Source organism: Thamnophis elegans, chromosome 15 (genome assembly GCF_009769535.1).
Source record: "Thamnophis elegans isolate rThaEle1 chromosome 15, rThaEle1.pri, whole genome shotgun sequence".
Taxonomy (NCBI): Eukaryota; Metazoa; Chordata; class Lepidosauria; order Squamata; family Colubridae; genus Thamnophis; species Thamnophis elegans.
In genome coordinates, this window is record NC_045555.1 from 42,996,110 (window position 1) to 43,020,283 (window position 24,174).

At 40.1% G+C, this 24,174-nt stretch overlaps 1 protein-coding gene across 1 annotated transcript in view; it reads left to right on the forward strand.

The window, feature by feature from the left end:
• Positions 1 to 24,174, forward strand: part of PTEN (phosphatase and tensin homolog) — a 65,368-nt gene that overhangs the window by 25,552 nt on the left and 15,642 nt on the right. The window contains exon 6 of the mRNA XM_032231591.1: positions 21,680 to 21,821. Coding sequence (XP_032087482.1) covers positions 21,680 to 21,821 — 142 coding nt within the window. The remainder of the gene's footprint in view (positions 1 to 21,679; positions 21,822 to 24,174) is intronic.

A 24,174-nucleotide genomic window follows, 5' to 3' on the forward strand; every position in this document is an offset into this window, starting at 1 on the left:
GTAAGTAAAATAAAATTTTGAAAAAGGCTACCAGTTTTAGGTGAGTCATGCAATTATTTTAGAAGATACATTAGTTCATAATAATAAAGACAAGCATCTGCTTTCCAAATACTTTAGAAAGTGCATGCCTTCAAAAAAATCTATTGGTTTAATTGAACTTTCGTTTTTACTAAAGCAAAAGGATTTTAATGGACTAAAAGCTGAAAAATCCAACTTTTAGGATTGAAACTGAAAGTTTCAATTTTAAAATTAAGGAAGTTTGTAACCATCATTTCCAAACTCTGCTTTTTCAAATATGTACAATTGACATAGTTAGTACTCTTAGCCAGTTGTTGCAAAATGCATTTTCCTATTTTATAAATTATATTTGTTGGATGAAAGGGATTATAGCAGAGTTGAATTTTACATACATCTTCAGAAAGAAGTACATTTTCAGCTGACAATACAGTTGTCCAGTCAGGTTGTTTATTAAGTTGTAGCTAATTTACTGATCTTCCTATTTCTATTAAAAATGATTGTAGGAAAAATATGGTCACAGATCAGTATCCTGGTGAAAATGCATATGATAAAACACCAGATAATTTAAAATATATCAAATAGTTCTTGAGTTAGAGATACTAACTAAATCTAAGTTAAATATATTTTGTATTGAGTCAAAAATTATTTGATCCTTAAATTCAGGAAGCACAGTTTCTTTGTAGAGTTTTGCAGTTAGTTTGCAATGACATAACTTCCCCAATTTGGTTAGCACCAAATTGTAATTTTAGCGTGAGAGAGGATGTAAAGTATATAATCATTTTAACTGATTAATGTAAATTTATATACTTGATGCTACTGCTTTTTGAAATAAAGTTATCTAGCATGCCGCTTGAAGACCAAGTATTGGTCTCAGCCTAAATGGTTTATACATCCTGCTTTAGATGCTCAAGTTACTAAAGTAGTAAATAATGTAGTTCACTTTTTAGGATGTTTCCTACTTGGATTAAATTCTAACATATTTGAACTCATGGAAAAAGTGATATTTCTAACAAAGTGATTCCATATACCAAACCTTTTTTCTCCTCCTGTAACAGACTAGGATATTCACAAATTCTGAGACTCTGTGTCCAAGCTGTTTTCGGGAACTTTTTTGTTTTTTTCTACCAATCAAAATTTATTTATAGTCTAAGACTAAACACAAGAAAATGAACAGTAATAAAGTGTAATAGCAATAAAAATGAAGTTTTAAAATAGCATGAAAGTTCTAAAGCAATGAACACTAACAATAACATAAAGAACGAACTCATAGATTCTACTAGTTATAGCTATTGATCAGAATTTTGCAAACATCATAGAGGCTTCTGAAGAGTACTCATCTAGGAGAAGGCAATGAACTCTTGATTGCAATTGCAACAGGAGCTATAAACAATTGGAAGTATTAAACTTAATTGTCAGTTGGTGTATAATGAACATTTTAGTAACACATGTGAGACAGATTCCACCTCCTGGTCTGAAAAGAAGCAAGTTTAGCTTACGTATAGGAGCCTTCTATATCAACCAGTTGTTGCTTTAATAGGTAATGCAATTTCCATCAAAGTATGGTGGAAATTATTAAAGTATTAAAGATTAAATAGCTATGGACTGTATAAGGCGGACCAAACTGGATTTGGGGGTGTTGTCTCTGGATTTGCACCTGCCAAATAGCATTATTAATCTAAGAAGAAGGCAGTCTATTGTTTTAGCCATTTAGTAGGTAATTTCTTCATGAGTCATTCTCATGAAATGAAATCAAAGATTACCCACAACTCTATAAAGGTTACATAGAAGGCACTTTTGGGGTGACTGTAATATTTCTAAGCTTAGTGATGTGGTATATTGGGTCTAGGAGAGCCTACGGCTGCCATTACTTTATGGAACATCCTGCTCATGGTCTTCCTCAAAGAGGTAAAAAACCTGGCTGTGTCCTTGCATGGGGGGGGGGCACAGAGGACCATGCAACTGAGGTTGACTAGTCCCTTGAGAATCCCCCTGCCTGTAATTTAAATTTTTTAACCTTAATTTAATTTTAATTATAATTTATATACATTTTTATTTATCAATTGTATGAGAGAGATGGAGGGAGAGCGATTGAGAGAGTGTATGTGTGTGTGTTAGCTAGTTGAGTGTTTAAACCGGTTGCTCTGGTTTCAGGTCTGAACACACTGCTCTGCCATTGGCTTGGCAGGAATCTTGGGAGTACATAAGGGTGAATGGGATAGCCCATTGCATATTTCGGGGACTGCCTGTTGCCCCTCAAAGCAAGGTGCAGAGCGACCAAGAAGGCAGAGATGGAGATAGGGTGAAGAGAGTTGGAGGCAGTCCCTTACCTTGCTGAGGCTAGGGGCTGAGTAGGACCAAGCCAGAATGGCTTGGGTTGGGTTGTGTACTTGGTTAACATCTTGCAATTCTTGATTTGCTGTAACAACCAGGATTTCTAATGTTAAGCAATGCAGCCATGTGATGTCTGGTTTTATGACTATTGCTTTGTAATGGAAAATCCAGTCCCACTTGTGAATGTAAGTTGAGGACTAACTAACTTCAAGGGCAGCTCTGTACTGTATATAGTCCAAATGTTAGGTGATTAAAGGCATGAGTGACTATGAGAAGAATCTAGGCCTAATAACAGAAGGATAATTTTGCCCTTAATCTCCATATTTTGACTGTCTCCTGTGATAACACCAGCCATACCCAATATAGCTCTCAAAGAGAGAGTAATGTTCTCAGCTCAGTTCTCCATTGAAGTGGAGATAGCATCCAGGCATGAATTGACCTCATCTGCTCACTGATTGGACTGAGTCTGTCAGAGCTTTTAGGACACTCCCTTGTTGCTAGAGCTCCCCAGCTTTCGACTCAGTCCCTTAGTAACGACGGACGTGTTATTTCTTGTTTCTGACAATTTTATTTGTCACTTTCTTCAAATTCTGAACTTTATTACAACTTCATCTTGGATTTGTGAGTAATCTCCTAGACCAGTAATAGAGACTACAGCCAGCTCAGCAGCTAGTGCCTAGGCTCCAGTTGCTGGAATTCTGATAGCTGGAGCTGTGTAAGAAGGTGGCCTCATTGCTGGCATTGCCAACTCCAGCACAGAGAGGCTTGGTCAGGGGGCTGCATCACTCTAGCAAGGACAATTGATTGGGCCCATTTCGCAGAGCTCCGCGCTCTTGTTGCAGCCTCGTACTAAATTGGCACACTTTTGTTTTGCAGAGCTTCGCACTCTCTCAGAGGGAGAGAGGGAACCCTTTGGCACACCATGTTGTTGTGGGGAAGAGCTTCACGCTCTTCAGTTTTACAGTAAAATCCCGCTAGCACTCAAACTGCAAGGGCTGCACCTCCGTAGGCAGGAGCTTCCCTGCAGCAGCTTCATTTTAGGCGGTCACAGATCAAAGCGGGGGTGTGATCTACAATGTCGGAAGCTACTGGGCTTTCCTCACTCCAGCAGCAGTGGTCAAAGAGCTTTCCCCCCGTATCGGCAGTAGCACCTGAAGCCTAATTGTGCAGACTGTTTCACAATCACTGGATAAACGAATAGAGGGCTCAAATAGCCTGGCTTTAACGCGAGCGTTTCTAGAGCAGCAGTCAGCCGCTCGCTTCAGAAAAGGGCATGAAACAGCCATTTGACAGGAGGGAATCAGCCTGCCTGTCAGAAATCTAAAATAGAGGGTGTAGCAGCAGCTGATTTCAGCGAAGGAGGCTCTGACAGAGGCAGGGACCTGGAGATTTCAGAGTTAATGGTAGTTTCTCCTGCACCTCCATTATTGCCCTCTTCATCAGCAGGACACAAGTGAGGCTCTAAGGCTGTTCCCAAACTAGGGAAATCCTGGAAAACTGCCTCCAATTCGAAAGAAGGAGGGAGAAGACTTTGGATCGCCTCTGCTCCAAAGCTAGCAGCCAAAAGGCTCAAGGCTCCCATGTCAGAGGGGACTCAGGGCAATCTCATTGCAGGTACACTTTATCTCTGTCACCAGGGTGAATCTCTCCCTCAATCCCTGTTTTCCCTATCAGCACTTCAGGTCTATGGAAATCGGTGTCTGATTTGTACAGTTCAGCTGCCATGGTAGATCAGCCTCAGTCCTCAGGCAGGGTGGCTCCAGAATCCACATTCACACTAACAGCTGCAGGCCTTCGTTCTGGATTGTAGCCAAATCCAGTGGCACTGCCAAACTTCCAGGATATTATTGCAAATGCCATAAAGCAAGGCATTGTGGCCGGGCTACAGCACCAGTCTAGGCATGCATCCTTGGCAGTGTTTGAGTTACAGCTAGAGAACGCAGGTACTTTATCAGATTTGTTGCACAGTCACCTACCCATTCGCAGTGCAGCCAATCTCCCTATTCTGAGGAGGGAGAGATAAGGGATGCAGACTTATTAGAGGATGAAGGCATGATTCCTGAACAGCGCTCCTTCTCTGGATTGTTCCAACCGTCCCTCTTCAAATCTCTTCTCTTCAAGGCCAAGACCTCAGTAAATCTAGGAGCCAAGGTGGCTGCAACTGCAATGTAGCCACCATCTGCTTCAGCTGATCCACTCTTTTCAGAGCACGCCACAGAAGCAGAGACTATCCCATCACCTAGGTTTTTGTGGATGTCATTCAAAGGCAGTGGGCCTCTCCTACTTCGGGTCCTATGCCAATCTCTGCTGATAGACGTTTTTACAGTGTGGCTCCTGAGTTGGCCCAGTCACTTCAATTGCCTACCGTGGACCCTCCGGTCGCAGCACTCTACACCTCCTCCAACGTGACGGGGGTACCTGAAGAAGCCTTGAAAACTAGAGGACAGACGGGTAGATTTAACTTTGCAGAGAAGCAATCAAGCAATGGCTTGGGCTATCTGGGTATCCACAACTGTCTCCTTCTTCAATTGGACCTCATTGCTTTGCCTGTGTCTGCTGCAGGAGAGGATTCTGGTGACCAATTCCAGGGTGCACCAAGATGTCAACAAACTGGTGGCAGCAATCCAGTTTTTGGCTGATGCCACATTCAACGCTGCCAGATTTGCATCCAAGCCTATGGTCCCATCGGTTGCGACCCAACGTTTACTCTGGCTGCACCAGTGGCAGGCAGATGTTTGACACAAGTGGTGCCTGGCATCAGCTCCCTTCAAAGGGGGGTCCTTGTTTGGAGAATCTCTAGATCCCATTCTGGTGGAGACCAGGGACAAGAGAAAAATCTTGCCATCGGCCACCAGAAGGGGCTTTTTCCGTCCCTCGCCTTACTCGACACATCCTGCCTTTTGGGCCCCAGACTACGGACCTGCAAATTTCAGGCTACAGGGGGGTTACATCCCTAGACAATGACAACAGGCAGACCAACTATCTAGAAGTAGACAGTCTAAGTGGTCCTTCGCAGCGGAGGGGGTCGGTTCTTCTGGGGCCACTAATACCAAGGTCTTCTTTCCTCCCACTGGAGGCCGCTTGGCTCTTTTTGCAGACCGATGGGAGGAAATGACCTCTGACGCATGGGCCAGAGATACGGTGATGTCTGGGCTATCCCTGGAATTTATCTCCACACCCCCAAGGTTTTTCATTTGTTGCCCAGTTTTGAATAATCTGGCAAAAGGGCCCTCATGCAGTCTGCAATTCAACGCCTGCTGGAAATTTGAGCCATACAGCAGGTACCAGAGGACTAACTAGGGCAGGGGTTCTACTCAATTCTATTTCGGATCCCCAAAGCTTCGGGGGGGGGGAACTATTCTAGACCTCAAACGCCTGAACCACCATCTGCTCTGCAGGCGTTTTAAAATGTACTCATTGCAGACCATTTGGGGGGGGGGGCGTACAGGAGGGCGACTTCCTCACATCCATAGATTTAACGGAGGTCTATCTGCATATTCCCATTTTGCTTCTCCATCAGCAATACCTCCAATTTCATTATGCAAGCTGTCAGTATCAGTATAGCGCCTTACCATTCAGCCTCTCTTAGGTGCCTAGGTCGTTCACAAAGGTCCTGGCAGCATTGGCGGCCCCATCTACAAGCTATGCCCATGTGGGTCCAATACTACCTAGGTGATATATTGATCCAGTCCTCAATCATCAAGCCAGGGAGGACCTGAAAGTTACGGCCCAGACACTGCAGTCCCACAGTTTCTCTATTAATATAGACAAGAGTCACCTTGAACCAACTAACCGGCTGCTCCACTTGGGAGCACTTATTGATACGGTGGCACGCAGGGTTTACCTGTTCCAGGAGTGCCAGATCAACCTCAGGGACCTAACAAGGCAGGTCGAGAGACTGCGGACTGTATCCTTGGCCAAGTTCTCACAGCTCCTGGGCATAATGGTGTCCAGTATTTCCCTCGTCTCCTGGGCGCGCCTGCACGCCAGAGACCTTCAATGGTTCCTTTTACCATTTCAGAGAAAGGGCAGGAGCAGTTCCCTAGCCAGAGTCACCGTCCACCTGGAGGTCATCCGGTCTCTGCGTTGGTGAAGGTTCCCCGCTATTACCAGGAGGTGCTGCTTCAAAGAACCAGAGCGACTGACAGTGACTACAGACACCAACCTCTTTGGATGGGAGGGGCACCTTCATTGCAGATGGCTCAGGGATAGTGGGACCAGAGGGACTGGACTCACAATATCAATCGGTTGGGCTAAGAGTGCTCCACCTGGCCCTCCATCACTTTCAACAGACGGTCACAGGCAAGCATGTGCTGATTCTGATGGACAATGTGGCCACCAAAGCTCACATAAACTGTCATGGGGGGACCCGCTCCAGGTTTTTCATGCAGGAGGACAAGCCACTGGGCCTCTGGGTGGAGAGGCATCTATTATCCATTGTGGCAGAACACATCTCAGGGGTGACAAATGTGTAGGCGGACTGGCTCAGCCGAACTCCAGTGGACCATGCCGAGTGGCGCCTGCTCCCGCCACTATTTCGGCCTCCCAGTAGTGTACCACCCCAGACAATATGCACCTTTAGAGGTTTTATGACAGGTTCCCAGCACCAGGAGCAGAGGGGGTCAATGCTCTCTGGTGTCCATGGCCTCCTGGACTGCTTTATGTCTTCCCTCCTCTTCCCCTTATCCCAAGGGTCATTCCGAAGGTTCTAGCTGAGAGGGAGGAGGTCATACTTCTCACCCCTTACTGGCCCAGACGGCCATGGTTTGCCAATCTACTGAACCTATCGGTGGACTGGCCCTGGAGGATCCCTCAGGACAAGATCTCACTCGGCCAGGGGTCGCTGGTTGATCCGGAATCACAGTGGCTCCAGCTGACCACCTGGCACTTGAGTGGAGTTCTGAAGGAGGACAATAATTCCTCCAGGGTCATTAAGACCATCCAGGCCTCTAGGAGGCCCTCCATGGACCGCATATGTAACTCCACCTGGCAGACCTTTTGTACCTGGTGTGCTAGCAAGGACATACCTCCCACAGGGGTGACAGTGCCCCAGATCCTGGATTTCCTTCAGGATGGACTTGACAGGAGTCTGTTTCCAAATACTTTCAGGTGGCAGGTAGCAGCACTGGCTTCGGTGCTGACCTGTGGGGAGCTGCAGTCCCAAATAAAGCACCCCATGGTGATCCAATTCCTGAAGGGGGCATTTAACCTGAGACCACCAGTGGTGCACAGGTACCAGTCCTGAGACCTGTGCAAGGTTTTAAACTCACCGGATCTCCCTTCAAACCTTTACAGACGTCCATCTTACGTTTTCTTACCCTGAAAGTGGTTTTCCTAGTGGCAATCATCAAGAGGATTTCAGAACTGCTGGACCTCTCCATAGGGGAAGACCTCTGTATCTTCCACCCCAGAAAGGTAGTGCTACATCTTGACCCCTCCTTCGTCCCCAAGAGGTGCGCCTGGTTCCACAGGGCCCAGGAACTGATCCTGCCAAACTTCTGCCTGGCTCCTTCTCACCCCCTGGATAAGAAGTGGCACATCTTGGACATCAAGAGTGCCCTCAAGCTATACGTAAAGAGAACTTCCCCCTTTAGGAAGTTGGAGTCCCTTTTCCTGTCCTTCCAGCCTTTTTCCCTGGGCAGGAAAGTAACATCATCAACTATAGGTAGATGGCTAAGGGCATGCATTCCTAAAGCATACGATCTGCAGACCACACCGTTACCGGGACAAATCACCGCTCACTCTACCAGAAGCGCAGCCACTATCGCAGAGTGGGTGACACAGGCATCATTAGAAGAGGTCTGCCAAGCGGCCATGTGGTCCTCTCCTTCCCCATTCATAAAGAACTATAAACTGGAGAGCTTTGCCTTGGCCGAGGCAGTGTTTTGCCATCGGGTACTACAGGTTGTTCACACAGGATGGGGAACCTCGGACCGGGCGGCAGCCCACCCCTAAGGACAAGCCAGCTTTGGTATGTCCCATGCCTGGATGCTATCTCCACCTCAATGGAGAAAGGGTGTTGGTCTTACCTGATACGCCTCTTCTCCTAAGGTGGAGATAGCATCCAGCCTAACCCTAAAGAATGTTGGTTCTCACTCCAAACGAACAAGACTACCACAAGACGCATCGAGTCTGTCACTTCACCTTCGCCAAAAACTGAAGGGCCCTAGCAACAAGGGAGTGTCCTAACAGCTCTGACAGACTTAGTCCAATCAGTGAGCTGACGAGGTCAACTCATGCCTGGATGCTATCTCCATCTGATGAGAAGAGGCTTATCAGGTAAAACCAACGCCCTTTCTCAGCTGCAATAGGTTTGCATTTTATTGTACCACATGATCCTTCTGAAACTACTTCAGAATTATCTCGGAGTAGTATCATTTATCTTTTCAAGAAATGTTGCTTATATGTATAGAGGGCAAATCATAAAGTTTCCTGAGGCTTAAAAGATGCATTCAGAGCTTCAAACACTTAAAAAAACATGACTCAGAAAGTTCTAAAATAACTAAACACAAGAGGAACACAACTAGAGATGTGGTAGTTTGTGCGGAATATTCTCCAGCTACTATTATCATTTAGAGGGGCCATAGTTAGCTGTACTGTTACGTCCTGCAACTTAATGGCTTATCAGTCTGTGGTTTGGTTGTTTGAAAAATGAATGCAGCTGTTCATTTTTAAAATAAAATGTATAATTGTAAAGGTATTTTTTCAGTGCATATCATTGGAGATAAGATCAGTTGTCCTGCGGTGGGAGATGGGAGAATATATTTTGCTGAAATTTGACAAGAGAGAAGTTCACTCTCTACCTAGAGTAATTGCAATAGACGACTTCTATCTTTTCTCCAGTCAATTATTGGCAAGAAATCAACCTCCCCATATGTAAATGAAAATGCCATTTCATTCACTGCCAAATTAAGCTGTCTGATGGATGCCTGTTTGTATAGCATAATTGGTATAATAGTAACTATAGATTCTATGCTGTTGACCCCAGATCTGCTTGACAGAGCAAAATACTAATTTTTTGTTTTCCCATTTTTTGCCATCATGGTGGTTTTTAAAAAAATAATGTCCCCTTCATGTTTTGGTGGTGATTTGCTGTTTTTGTTATTTGGATGCTTTATGGCAATCTCTGGGTTGCCTATGGTTTAGGAAAGCAGCTGTATGACATTGGGTATAGGAGTCAGTTACACTGTGAAATTGAGTATTGAGCAAAAAAATCATATTGGAGATTGTGGGGGTTGGAGGATTTGCAGGGAATGATCATGAAAGTGGTTGGAAATTGGAGAAGATACAGGACAAACTGGAAAGAGCTAACAGTAGAGACCTGTCATAATGCTATGAAGAAATTTCTCACCCTCATTCTTGTGCCATGACACCAGTTGCTGGCAAATTCCAGCTTTTGATACTTTGATTTCTGCTATCAGCATAGAGACAACCCTTCTTGCACAAATCTGATAGAATTCAAGAACGTCGCTGTGACCCACACATTCTTGTGAAATGCCAAGATTTGGCAGCAATTTCCCCTTGAGTCATCTGCTGACTGACCTTAATTAATTCATCAACACTTTCTCATGTGAAACTCATTGAAGGCTATCAAGAGCTATCCTCTTTGTTCTGGATCACCTGGAATAACTTTTCACAGTTTACTATCTTTTTTATGTTTTTTTGGACAGTGATGCACAGTACTCACACCAACACAGCTATCTCTACAAACAACCTGATTTGGCAGTGAATTACAATTGGAGGGAATCCTTTGGCAGTAAAAACAATTCTGTCATGGCGCATTGCTCAAAGTGTGCTAATGAGTATTAAACTGTAGAGTCCCATTTCATGAACAACAGCAGCACAATGTTTTCTTATACCAATTTCCTGTGAAATGAAGGGACACGCTAAAGACCTCATCAGAGCTTCTTAGTGCATTAGTATTGCCATTTGTTAGCAACTTGGAAGCATTACTTTTTATTCAATCCCCATACATGACGCCCTATTCCAGGGATGTCAAACTCTCGGCATCACAGCAACATCACATGATGTATTGGGACTTTCCCTCCTTTGCTAAACCGGGCAGGACAGTGCCAGCATGTGATGCATCCGGCCCGAGGGCCATGAGTTTAACCACCCTGCCCTGTTCTATGTTGCTAATATCCATTCCTTTGGATTACTGTGCAGATTTTGGCTGTCCTGTTGTCCTTTCTTGGTCTGAGAATTATTGATTATAATATGAGGAGGGATAAAGCTTACCCTTAGAAAGTTTGTCCAAGAGTTTTTCAGTAATTTAGTAATTACTAAATTCAGTAATTTATAATGACAGAGAGAAAAGCATACATCTCAACAAACGTTATTAGAGGTTTTGCTTGCTGGCAATGAAGACATCTGTTCTTTTAACAAAAGTGCATGTACTTTCTGATTCTTGAGAAAAGATATTTATTGTCATGTCATCCCATTGTGTTTAGTAGGGAGATGTCACTGTCAACATATTTCAGTTTTTTTTCTCTTCCTTGGTTAATAAGGAGTGATAAAAGGAGTGTTATAGATACCCTTTATGCTTTTTCACCATAAATTTTCAATTTCCAAATGACAATGATTTCTGCTAGTATTTCTTGATAAGGAGACATTTCACTGAGCATCTCTCGATAGCATGTGACACTTATCCTTTAAGAAATGCATTAACTTGGTTTCCCCATAAAGTTTGCAGGGTAGCAGGCATTGTGCTATCTTAATAATTAACAGCCCAGAATATTCCAGCTGGAATTTATGTCTGAATTATATTGTGATTGAAAGCAAAAATGTAATGCAAGTCATCCACACATTATACAAGCTACAGTAAAATATTGGCACTTCTAATTGTCTTCACTTCATTCAGTTATATGCATTTATTGCCAGTCTGCATAAGAACTCTTCATATTTGTGATTTACAAAGATGATTTCTCAGTATTAATTCTCCTTTCAAAAGTATATGGGAAAGAGTATTATATACCATGTTTTCCTGAAAATAAGATCATTTTCTTTTGACCCGCGAAATAAGCACTTGGCCTTATTTTCGAGGAGGTCTTATTATTTTTGAGTTGCAGGAGGCCCTTTAACCTTGGCCCGCAGATCAGCTGATCCAGAAGGCGCCAGAAGTTCTGTCTCTGTTTCTGGCACACTCTTGCCAGCCCTAGTGTCGCTGAACCTGCTGCTCTTTTTGCAGCCGCCACTAAGAGAAGAGGTGTGGTAGCTAAGGTTTGTGGGAGCAGCCTCTGAAGCCATTCTGTGTGGATGGCCGATGCATGTGGGGCATGTTCCCCCCCCTTTCCGCCTCCAGGAAATGGCGGCAACCGGCTGTTCATGAGTTTAAATATTTTAGGGGAGGACTTGTTTTAGACCATGCGTTCAAAAGCCCGATTAGGTTTATTATCCGGGGAGGTTTTATTTTCGAATAAACAGGGTAGAAATTGTAAAAAGTCATATCAGTGAGAGAACGTTTGTGAACTCTTTAGAACTATCCATAATCTTGCAATAGTATAATTCTGATCTGAGATGTATCTAAGTTCTATTAATATATTTCTCCTTAACAGGCACTACACAAAACAATGTACTTTACCTTGTCTTCATTGAACATATTATGCCAACATTTCACTGCTATTGTTGGAAAGAACTTGTAATTTTTTTTATTTAGAAACTGGTAGTACCTCTTTAAGCAAGAGTGGCTTCAATTGAAAGTTTTCCTCAATAGTGGGTCAGTCCCACATACTGGTTTGAACATATTTTGGCCTACCCTCTTTACAGAGTTCAAATCTTTGACATTTTTAGATTGTTTTGCAAGTAAAGCTCAGTTCAGGTCAAGCCGCAACCACTTCAGTCGGTTTAAGGTCAGTGGCTCAACTCAGTCATTGTAAATGTAAAATTTATTTTGCTTCAGTCCTTCTGTTGTAGTTTAAATTCAGTGTTCGGAGCATTTGAACATTCAGCTCATGGATAGATACCTGACAATCTTCTGTGGAATTTGCTGGCACCATCCAGGAGAGTTACTTAGGAATCTAATGTTGTAAAGCAGCTTCATACCATGATACTTCGACTGCCTTGCTTCATGGTGGCTGAAGTTCTTTTATTGAAATGCAGCGTTTCATTTTTTTTTTTTGAAGGTAACTTTTCATGTAAATGTCCCAAAGTTCCTCTTTCATCTATCTACAAAATGATCTCATTGCCTGATGGATCATCTAAGTGGTCTATGGCCAACCTGAGCATTATATTTCATGGATGCAGTAGTTTTCCATGGTAGGTCCCATGCATACCAATTTTATTCAGTTCTGTTGTTATGGTAGACTTATGAATACTTGACATGAGTTGATGCAGAAATGGTTTACAAATCCATTGTCATTATCTTGGGGTTCTTTGTGATCTTCATATTTTATACTTGGCTCTTATGATAAATTTTGGTGGATGACCACCCCTAGGAATAGTAACAATGGTGGTGTGCTTTGTCCATTTATATATTATCTCTTTTACTGTGGATTGAACCAATGTGTTAGTATATTATAGGTGAGGCTTCTCTAACTCATCCTCAATTATCATCTTATTGAGTGGAACATCTAGCTTAGTTTACACCCTGTAAGAGAACTGATTTTCATAGAGATTTTCATACTGTTCCCAGGAAAGACAATAAATGTCTTAATATATTCAGTAAAGACACAACCCAGTATCCTGTTTTGGGTGTGTTTGCTTAATAAGATTCTATTAACGAGCCTTAGAGGAAACTCTGTTTGCATTATGGGTTGCATATTTGGATAGTTCTAAAGTGTCCAAAATTTTTCTCTCACTATTGTAGATTTCTGTATTTAAGCGACCACATTATTTTCTTCAATTTCATACCATTGCTTATGACAGAATATTGCTTCTGTATTTATTAGCTGGATTACACAGATTTGGAAACTGGAAAACCACCATATGCTTCTCCATGTTGAGTTCACTTTTTCTGCATCCAAAATAACTCGTTGGTCGTTTCTATTTTTCAGTTTGATTGGTTCCAAGAATCAAATTATATCTTGCTTTATTCAATTAAAATACGATTGCTTGTTGTACAATTTCAGGAATGTTTCACTCCTATTAACAGACTAATATTTTCCATGTTAAAATTTTATGGGGTACAAAGGTAAGGATTGGTATAGAAGTTAACTGTACTTTATTCTACAAGCAGTATGTTTATTGAGCTTCTGAGAAGAAGAAGAAAAAAGCAATAATGCAAGTCCAAACAGACATACAGTACTGTGAAAACATTTTAGGCAGTTATGCAAAAATGCTGTAAATTAAGAATGTTTTCAGAAATAAAAGTGTTAATAGCTTATTTGTTCAATTATCAAAATGGAAAGTAAATTACCAGAAGAGAAATCCACAATATTCAATTTTAGGAACCACTTGCACACAGTTTTTGAAGGAACATGGCAGGTAGGTTGTTCTAAACATCGTGGAGAACTAACCACAGATCTTTTGGGACTGTTTCAAATCCTTCTGCCTCTTCCTGTAATCCAAAATAGAATCAATGATGTTGAGATTGGGGCTCTGTGGAGGCGCCAAACCATCACTTCTGGGACTTCTTGTTCTTCTTTACACTAAAGATAGTTCTTGATGATATTGGCTGTGTTTCATTGTCCTGCTGCAGAATAAATTTGGGGCCAATCATACTTGCTGATGTTGTATGGCGCCTTGTGTCTTGGTCCTGTGCCCAAATTTTGCCATGGTGTGTGACCTGTGACATGAAACTGTCTTCTACAACCTCAGAGTTAGTAGCAGAGTTTGGCTGTTCCTCACTTGTGTTTTAAACCTCCTAGGTTTCAGGTAATTACTGTGTTTCAGCCTACATATGAAATAGATGATCATTGGCACCTACTTGGTATAATTGGTTAATCATATACCTGCCTCTAATCCTACAAAATTCCTGTCTTTGTGCTCAAATGAAAGAATTGATGCTGTTTTGAAGCCAAAGGCTAGCCCCACCAAATATTGATTGGATTTAGATTTTTCTTCTGTTAGCTCGCTTTGCATTTAGTAAATTGATAAAAACAATTATATATTTGAAAGTATTCTTAATTTACAGCTACCTGCACAACTCCTAGAACTTTTGCACAGTACTATAGTTCTGGGTTTTCTTTTATCAAATGCATCACCTTAATCATAAACAGGCAGCTGCTTGAGGCTCATATCTCTTCTGCTTCACTTACATCATCAAATAGTATTATTTTCTACCTTATTTTAGCAGAAACAATTTAAAAAAACGTGTAAATTTTTGTGTAGACTGGACAAACCTGAAAAGTAGCACACACACACACACACCAGTAAAGCCTAGCATTTGAGAAATGTATCCCAGAAATTCTGATCATGGCCGTGGTAGGAGATTGTTGAAATATGGTCCTTGGCTGCTCCCTAGTAATAATAAAAACATGGCGCCTGCCCTGAATGTAAATGTTCTAATACTGAACATAAGATATAAAAACTCCATATTAAACTCCACATTAAAAAAAACTCCACATTAAAAAGAAATGTCATGTCAGCATATTTTGCTGAATTCCAATCCAGTTTTTTACTGTTTTGATGTGGGATACGTCAGGAACTATTTTTGCAAGAGCTCAAGATAGCGTACATAGTGCTCGCTCCCCCACCCAACCCTTGTGATATTGCTTACTCAGATAGTAACCACAGAACCTAGCCGAGTAAAGAATCAATAGCAAGATATTTTCTTCAAACCAACCCATGAATTAACTGCACTAAAAAAAAAAAATCACGTTTTCCTAATGGACATGAGCAATTCCTTTTCTCAAGTAAACTAATTACCAATCTTGACAAGCAAAGGAGTATGAGATTTGTATTTAGCACCTGAAAGTTCAATAGAATTAAAAAAAGGACTGGTAGCATATTTTTGTATTTTGCAATGTGCCTTGACAAAGAAATCTCTGTGCACACACAACACAGAGGAACCATGTTACTGCATGATAACTGGAACTGAAACTCCCCCATAGCAAAGATGTTTTAAAAAGTAATAAACTTAGCTTTTGGGCAAAAAGCTAAAATATATGTTTAATTGATTATTAATATATTCCTCTCCTGCCCTCAGTTAGTTCCATTCAGCGGGAGCATAGATCACACGTTTTACTGCATTTTATAAATTTCTATGGCTTCGAAGAATGCATAGATGAGTACTAGGGACACTTCAAATGACATACAGTAAATACATCACTGTGTCCTGATCTTGGGACAAACACTGGATGTTTTGTTCTGAACTCAGAACACTTAAAATGGCCATTTGATATTGAGAATGATTCAGTACAATCAAAGTAACTGTATTTTGCCGTGCTTTAAGAATTTGCATGCTTCAAGGAGTGAATAATCAAGAGTTACTTAATGCTTTCTTCTCCTATTATGTAAAGAATACTGTCTTACTCAAAGCAATATATTTCAGATTTTGAAGATGGTAATGGAGCATTCCTAGCCTTTTCAGTGGTTGCATTTAAAAATTTGAAAGCATTTTATGGGCATTATCCGAAATGATTGCCACAAAATAGTAAAAGGCCATTTACCAGAAGGCAACCTGATTAAAGGGGTCAATAAATGCCAAGGGAGATATTATTTTGGACATTAGTGGCCGTTAGATGCCAAGGTGCAGACTCGGAGTATAATTCTCTAGCTGCTATTCTTCACAGAAGCCTTCCCTTCAGTAACTGATGATTCCAGAAGAATTTGACTTCCGCTGTGATATATAGTTGCAAATAACCTTGTTAGTACTTTGAGTCAGGTTCACTGCATTCCCAATTAAAGGTGAATAAATTTGGGTTGAAATCTTTTCTTGAAAAGTGATGATTATGCATTCAAAATTTGTGGCAGTGAGCATTTTAGTTTTTAAAGAGAATGTTTCTATATTTTTTTTTAAAGAAATTGGACCTTGATATACTTAAATCTGTTAGGGTTGCCACATAGTTCAAGATGACCTATAAATAATATGTTTGCAATAGACAAAATGTAGACAAAATCTCACCTAAAATAAAAAGTTAATTTGATGTTTCAGAATTTAAATAGCACTGAAAGAAACATTAATCATTAGATATACCCAGTTTAATTTTGCTTTCATTCCAGCGACCTGATAAGAGTAGTCTTGTCTGTCTCAAAACACAATTGTCATTAAGGATTATTAATATAAACCATTTTGTCCATTTGATTCTTTTTGTTACCTATCAGTATCCACCGATTTTAGGCAAAGTCTGTTTATACTTTTCATTGGTTTAAATGGTTCTGTTCATGTCAGTCTTTATTCTAGCTGTGAGATGTTTTTGTGGACCTAGAGATTGTCTCCTCCCATTGTTTCTGAAGACTCCATATAGACAACTTAAGCAGCATGAGATGTTCTTGTTTTATCTGCTTAAAAACAGGAAAAATTAAGCAGATTTCTTTCTAGCTCCTTCAAAGCAAACAAGAGAACACTCAACTAGCACTAGATAGGCACTTCCATACTTTGCAAGGTGACAATCCCCCCCCCCATACCTATTTCTAATTTCTTGTTTGTTTTTATTTGCACAACTATACACCATGACATTTTTTATTCCCACTTGTCTAAGCAATTCCTGCATGCATATTTCAGGAAATATTTATGAATGGTAATCCACTTAGGGCAAAAAGTTAGATGGAATGTCTTTTTTGAAAAGCAATACTTGATATTTGAACAAGAGCTAAACTAGAGAAAGACGGCACTTAGAGGATGATGGTAGTGAGGTTGAAGTACAAGCCAGAAATAGCAATCACATTCAACTAGGATGAGAAGAAAAATTGAGAGAATATTTAGAGGCTGGAAGAGATCCAAGAGGTTATCCAGTGCTAAGCAGGCGTCATTGGTCAGTTCAAAGTGAAATTTTGTGTCCTCATTCTTTGTTCGTCAGTCTTACGTTCCCGATGAGCCATTGAGCACAATTCCTGAGCCTTGCATATAAAGTCTTGTCATTATTTGGTTCTCAGAAGGAGGTGGATATTGTAGGGTTTGGATGGATATTCACTTCCAGAACTGGCTGTCAAGTCAGTACTGTTGAAGTTGATTTCTGATTCCAAAATTTTTTTTGTACAAAATTGCAGTTATATATATAGGTGGTGTGGAAAAGCTGAGCTGCATGTAAAGAATGTCTTTGAAAAAGCAAACAGATTTCTTGCAGATTCATAATCGGGTAGAAAATACCTTGCATGGAATATGTTATTTTACAAGCTGTGAAATTAAATTGCTTTGATTTGCGCTATCTGGATATGATTTTGCAGAAATTACTTTGAAAGAATTTACTTATTGATGTTACATATTTTTTTGAAAAACCAGGATATATTTTTGGACCATGCTAGTGAAGGAGCATTGCCTCATTCAAAAAACAAAACTTGTTCTGTTTACCATATGGAAATTCAGATAGTATTGAACATAACCTGTTTTCAAAATATCATAACTAAGTTTATATTGTAGAGGATGAGTATTGACTTACCTTGCAATCTCTGGACATTTCTTCAAAACTTGTATTTATAGAGCAGAAACCAGTAGATCTATGAAGAGATGAGTGGTGAAATTACTACAGGTAGTTGTTGACATAACCACAATTGACCCCCAAAATTTCCATTGCTAAGCAAGACAGTTGTTAAGTGAGTTTTGTCCGACTTTACAACCTTTCTTGCCATGTTGTTAAGTGGATCTCTGCAGTTGCTATTACCACGGTTGCTAAAGGAATTCGGTTTCCCTATTGACTTTGTCAGAAGGTTGCAAAAGGTGACTACATGATCCCAAAACACTGCAACCATCATAAATATATGCCAGTTGCCATGTGGCTGAAATTTGATCATGTGACCATGGAGATGCTGCAAAGATCATAAATGATCAGAAGTCAATTTCTTCAGAGTTGTAGTTTTGCATAGTCATTAAACAAATGGTTGTAAGTCTAGTACTACCTGTAGTCACATTGCAAGCGAAATCAACCACATATTAATTTAATAAATAATACTACAGGCAAAACGTCTCTACTAAAACATTCTTTGCTCACCACTTTGCCATCCATGCGTTTACCAGTAGATAAGCAGAATTCAGGCAGAGAATTTGCCTTTTGTTAATATTCACCCACATCAAAATATGTGATTGATTTTTACACTGTACTCCAATTTAGTTAGGATAATCCTAAATAAGAGATTATAGCAATAGTAGCAATAGCAGTTAGACTTATATACCGCTTCACAGGGCTTTCAGCCCTCTCTAAGCGGTTTACAGAGTCAGCATATCGCCCCCAACAATCTGGGTACTCATTTTACCTACCTCGGAAGGATGGAAGGCTGAGTCAACCTTGAGCCGATGAGATTTGAACCACCGAACTGCAACTAGCAGTCAGCTGAAGTAGCCTACAGTACTGCACTCTACCCACTGCGCCACCTTGGCTCTTATCTTATCAAGTGTAGTAAAACCTTTCAGCTATCAATTGTATCAAGTCTATTTTGAATATGATTACCGTATTTTTTGGAGTATAAGACGCTCCGAAGTATAAGACAGACCTAGCTTTTGGGGAGGAAAACAAGGGGAAAAAATCTGCCTTTCCCTCCTTGCAACAAACAGCACAGACAATATACACTATTTGTAGTGTTACAAGCTACCGTATTTTTCAGAGTATAAGATGCTCCAAAAAAGAAGGTGACAATTTGGGTGCGTCTAATACACTGAATGTAGCCCAACCCACCTACCGGCCCCTACCCTTTGGCCTCTGCAATCCCTGCAGCCTGAAACAGCTGATGATCTGGAGGCCCAGGTTGAAATTGAAAGTGAAACTTGCTGTATCCTCCAGGAGGCAAATTGCTGGAAGGCAGAGGCAATTTTTTTTTTCTTGTGCTAATCAGGCTGTTTGTTGTTTGTTGCAAGGAGGTAAGTCAATAACTATAAATGCCTATAGAATGTTCAAATTATTAGATTTATTTTTTAAAGACTGCTTTATTGTTCTAGACAGTTTAACAAAATGAAGCTTTTTAAAATAAATGCTTGAAATGCTTAAAATAAAGGCCCAGTGCTATTGTATCTTCTTTTAAATAGCAGAGAACAAAAAGTTACTACTCTATTTAATCTGTAAGGGTTTTTTTCATTAAAAAAACCTTATATTTGTGGATTAAAATTCTGGAAGTAATTGGCCTGTCATCTGGTTTTTCCCTATGGATTTTTTTTCCTTCTTCTAATAGAGTTTCTATATATCCACTTAAAAAGAACACGACCCTGGATTTAAGATAACCACATTCAGAAGTACTCTATAGACATGGAAAAAAACGATGCTATGCAATTCCCACATTCTCCATTTTATCGATCTTTGTCAGAAACTGATCCTGGACATTTTTCCCCTCCCAGTAATTGATCTTGATATGTATCATACTCTTTATGATGATGCAAAAGTGTGTTTATGGGTATCTGTCAAATGCCAAAAAGAATTTAAAGCTGAATTAATAACCACTGATTAAAATTAATAAGCGATAATATACTCATTTTAACATTGGTTTTTCTCCTGCATATATATATATATCTATATCTATATATATATATATGCGTGCATACGTGACCTGTGACTATATATATAGTCTCCATTTATATATAACATATATATATATATATATATATAGTATTTGTGCTGATAAATAACTATATAACTATATATAACTATAACTATATATATATATATATATATATATATATATATATATATATATATATATATATGGCAAAAAAGGTAGAAATAAATGGTTTAAAGGAAAGGGATAATTCTATTGGGAAGTAAAAAAAAGCAGGATCGGTACAATATGCATATTATCAGGCAAGGGAGAGAAGAATGAGAAACAATTAAAGAGAAAGATTAAAACCCATAAGGTGGGCAGGCTCTATCTTCAGGAAGGATATGTCACTTATATTCTTCACTGATGATGTGGGTGCAGTTATTTGTACTTCGCCTCATGCTCTTGCTTTAAATAAGTAATAACGGGATTTGATTCACAGATAATTTACTGAGGAGGAACCGCATATCTTCCCATTATGCTTATACCATTTTTAATGTACTCATTGCAGTTAGCAATGTTGTGGCCATACATAAGGATTTGGAAAACTCAACCAAACATAAAACTAGTATATGGTGGTGGTGGTGATGGAAATATTGTAGTATTTTACTGCGGTGCAAAAATGATGAATGTGGTCTTTATAATATGCTACAAGCTTAGGATAAGAATCACAGTAATAGATTTTGTAGATAGGATTACAAATCAAGTTCCACTGGCACACTATTTTTTTTCCCAAGCAATTCTGTGCTACTTCCTTAGCTATGCACAGTGTGAACCCGAACAGAAGCAATAATATTTCAATATACTTTACTCCTCTGCATGTCTTGTAAAAGTGTCCGACCAGTGTGGAATGACTGCCCTCTTGGATTGATTAAATTTTATTTGCAATTTGGTGTGTAGAAAGTATATGCTGAAGGCAGATGTTGTAGATCCTCATGGAAAAATAGATCTGGGTTTTTTTAATGCATTGTAGAAGAGTTACACTAAATATTCAAAACTATCATAAAATATGCATGAGACTGATAAATTTGTGAAGTGCTTGGTGCTCTCAGAGCATGGTTGTCCCACCTACACTGACTAGTACTGTATTTTTTGCTCTATAAGATGCTCCAGACCATAAGACACATCTACCTTTTGGGGTGGAAAACAAGAAAAAAAATCTGCCTCCCAGCATCCCTCAATATTCATCTGGCTAGCGTCCTTGCAGCAAACAGCCCGGTCAGCTTCAGCACATTATCGCAGCCTGATTTAGCACGAGCAGCTGATTGGTGGTTGGATTGGCCTCCCGGTATACCGCCGATCAGCTGCTACAGACTGTGGGGATCATCACTTCCTGGAAAGGGATGGAAACAGGATGCATGGAGGTCAAAAGTGGGGTATGCAGAGGCCGAAAACGGCCGAAGGGTGGGTGGGCGGGATTTCTGCAACATTCGCTTTATAAGATGCACAAACATTTCCACCCACTTGGGGGGGGGGTGCGTCTTAAGACTGAAAAATATGGTGTATCAACAGAGCACCCTCCCATTCCTTTCTACCACTGATGATATTACCTAATTTGGTAATGAAATGTCTGCAAAGAGAACAACCAAGCCCAGATAGCACCAAGGTCTCCACAGTTCAACCCTGAGCCACAAATATTCTTTTTATTGATAGATTTGGCTGCATATAACTATTCTAATTCCTTTTTAGAATCTACTTTATGAAAGTCAGTTCAGCTAACGAATTGTGACAATATATGATAAATGTTTTTTTTTTCTCCCCTCTTTTCATTAAGGGAGTAACTATTCCCAGTCAGAGGCGCTATGTATATTATTATAGCTACCTGTTAAAGAATCATCTGGATTACAGACCAGTAGCACTGTTGTTTCATAAAATGATGTTTGAAACAATTCCAATGTTCAGTGGCGGCACTTGCAGTAAGTAACATTTTTAAGCAGCTATATGTACTATGTGGAATTAATGCAATGTTTGTATATTATTTACTAAAAATTGAAATATGTATAAGGTACTATAAAATAATTCCAACCTTCTCAAGACGAATGTTAAAAAGCCACTAGTTTGGTTTAAATAACCTTCCACATTCTTGGAATATGTATTTCTTAGACTTTTCATCCCTCACTTTTTTTTTCCTGCTCAGCTTTATTCCTTTCCCCTCTTTCCCCTTCACCTAATACATTTTCACCTAATTCATAGATAACATCTCCTTACTTTGATTTTTCCGTATTTTTCAGTAGGTGAGATTCCATAGGTCAATTTGATTCTTCTGTAACTTTTGCCCTAGCATTTCCGTTTGCCCTGCGAAATATCCTACACAATTGAATCCGGGTATATCATGAATATGATCCCAACGTACCAGTAAATGTATCATAAGGTTGTCTAAAAGAATATTGGGAATTCAGCCAGCCTGTCTTGGGTTGTTCACTGCAGATGCACAGCAGCACCAGTGATAGAAATTTGTTATGCTTCTCCTGGTTGAACATAACTCATTTTAATATGGCAAGATACAATCCTTATTTATTTAAATATAGTATAGTATAATAATACAATACATGCCATGACATAACATGTAATATTTATATAAAGGTTGCTTCTTAAGTCACAAGCTTTACTAAATGCTTTCTAGATTTCATTCAATTATAGCTTCCCCTTGATTTTGCTATATCTGTTGGAACAGATAATTAGTGTAATAAACTTTTTAAAAACAAAAAATTCAATAGTTAAATTGCTATGTACAGGGAGTCCTCGGCTTACAACAGTTTGTTTAGTGACTGTTCAAAGTTGCAACAGCGCTGAAAAAAGAGACTTACGTCCATTTTTCACACTTACAACCGTTGTAATCCTATGGTCACATGATCAAAAAAATCAGATATTTGGCAACTACTCATATTTATGAAGGTTGCAGTGTCCTGGGTCATGTGATTCCCTTTTGTGACCTGATAAGCAGAGTCAATGGGGAAGCCAGATTCACTTAACAACCGTGTTATTAACTTAATTACTGCAGGGATTCGTTTAACAACTGTGGCAAAAAAAATTGTAAAAGGTGGCAAAGCTCAACTTAACAAATGTCTCACTTAGCAATAGAAATTTTGGGCTCAATGGTGATCGTAAGTCGAGGATTACCTATACTTTTTTCCTGAGTAAATTTCGTTTAGTTAAACTAAACTAACTTTCAAATGAAGTTACGTGTGATTTAGTTTTGCTTCTTAAATTGCCGATCAAGTTTCATGGGTGAAAACTTCCGATACTTTCTATCAGGTGAGGTCATTAAAATGACATTCCCCACAATTATATATCCTGGTCACAAGCCTTTGACATTATACGATGGTATAATAATTTAGAGCTACGGTCAATTTACAAGTGATAAGTATAAGACAACTATAAAACATGATAAAACACTTGCTCATCTGCAGTTCTAAAATTATATTAAATCTGTCAGTGTTGCTTTTCTGTCATTGGTTTGACATATACTCGGATACTGCAGATTGATGCCGGTCATTTGCTCTCTATAGGTAGTTCTCAAAATACGACATTTCTTTATTGAAGAAACGTGGCTTTCTGTGAGTGTGAGGAGGTTAAAGGCTTTGAGAAGCTCGAAGCTGCTGCCTTAACATACAAAGTCTGGTTTCCACACAGCTTAGAAAGAACCAGCCATCTGATTGGCGCAGAAGGCTCTGCATAGCTTCGGAATATGGGTCCTTTTTTGTCCCAGAAAGGCAGGGGGAAGGGCAACGACAGAATGCACCAAGCATTTTCCTTTCTCGTTGCTTTTTTTGCTGGCAAGATAGTCAGCTGTGTGGCAGGCTCGCATGTGCACTCCCCCACCCCTGAGCTCCACTTAATGACTAGCACTTTGAAAAGCAGGGATATTTGGTTGTTACATGAAGCAGTTCATTTAACATTTGCCATGACTTCCAACCCTAATGGGCAGGCTGCATTATAAGACTGCTTGTATTTATTTATTTATTTATTTATTTGTCTTGTATGCCGCCCACTCCCGGAGGACTCCGGGCGGCTCACAACAGACAGGGGAAGGAGGATAAATAGACAAAGACAACACTTTAAAAAAAGACGCAACATCCACAATTTCCATGGGGCTGGATGTTTCACAAGCCCCCCCGGCCTGCTGGAGCAGCCAGGACTTGGTGGCTTTGCGGAAGGCCGGGAGGGTAGTAAGGGTCCGGATCTCCATGGGGAGGTCATTCCAGAGGGATGAGTATATTATCTTCCTATAGAAGGTAAATCTCGCATCAACATTTTTTTGTGCTGAGC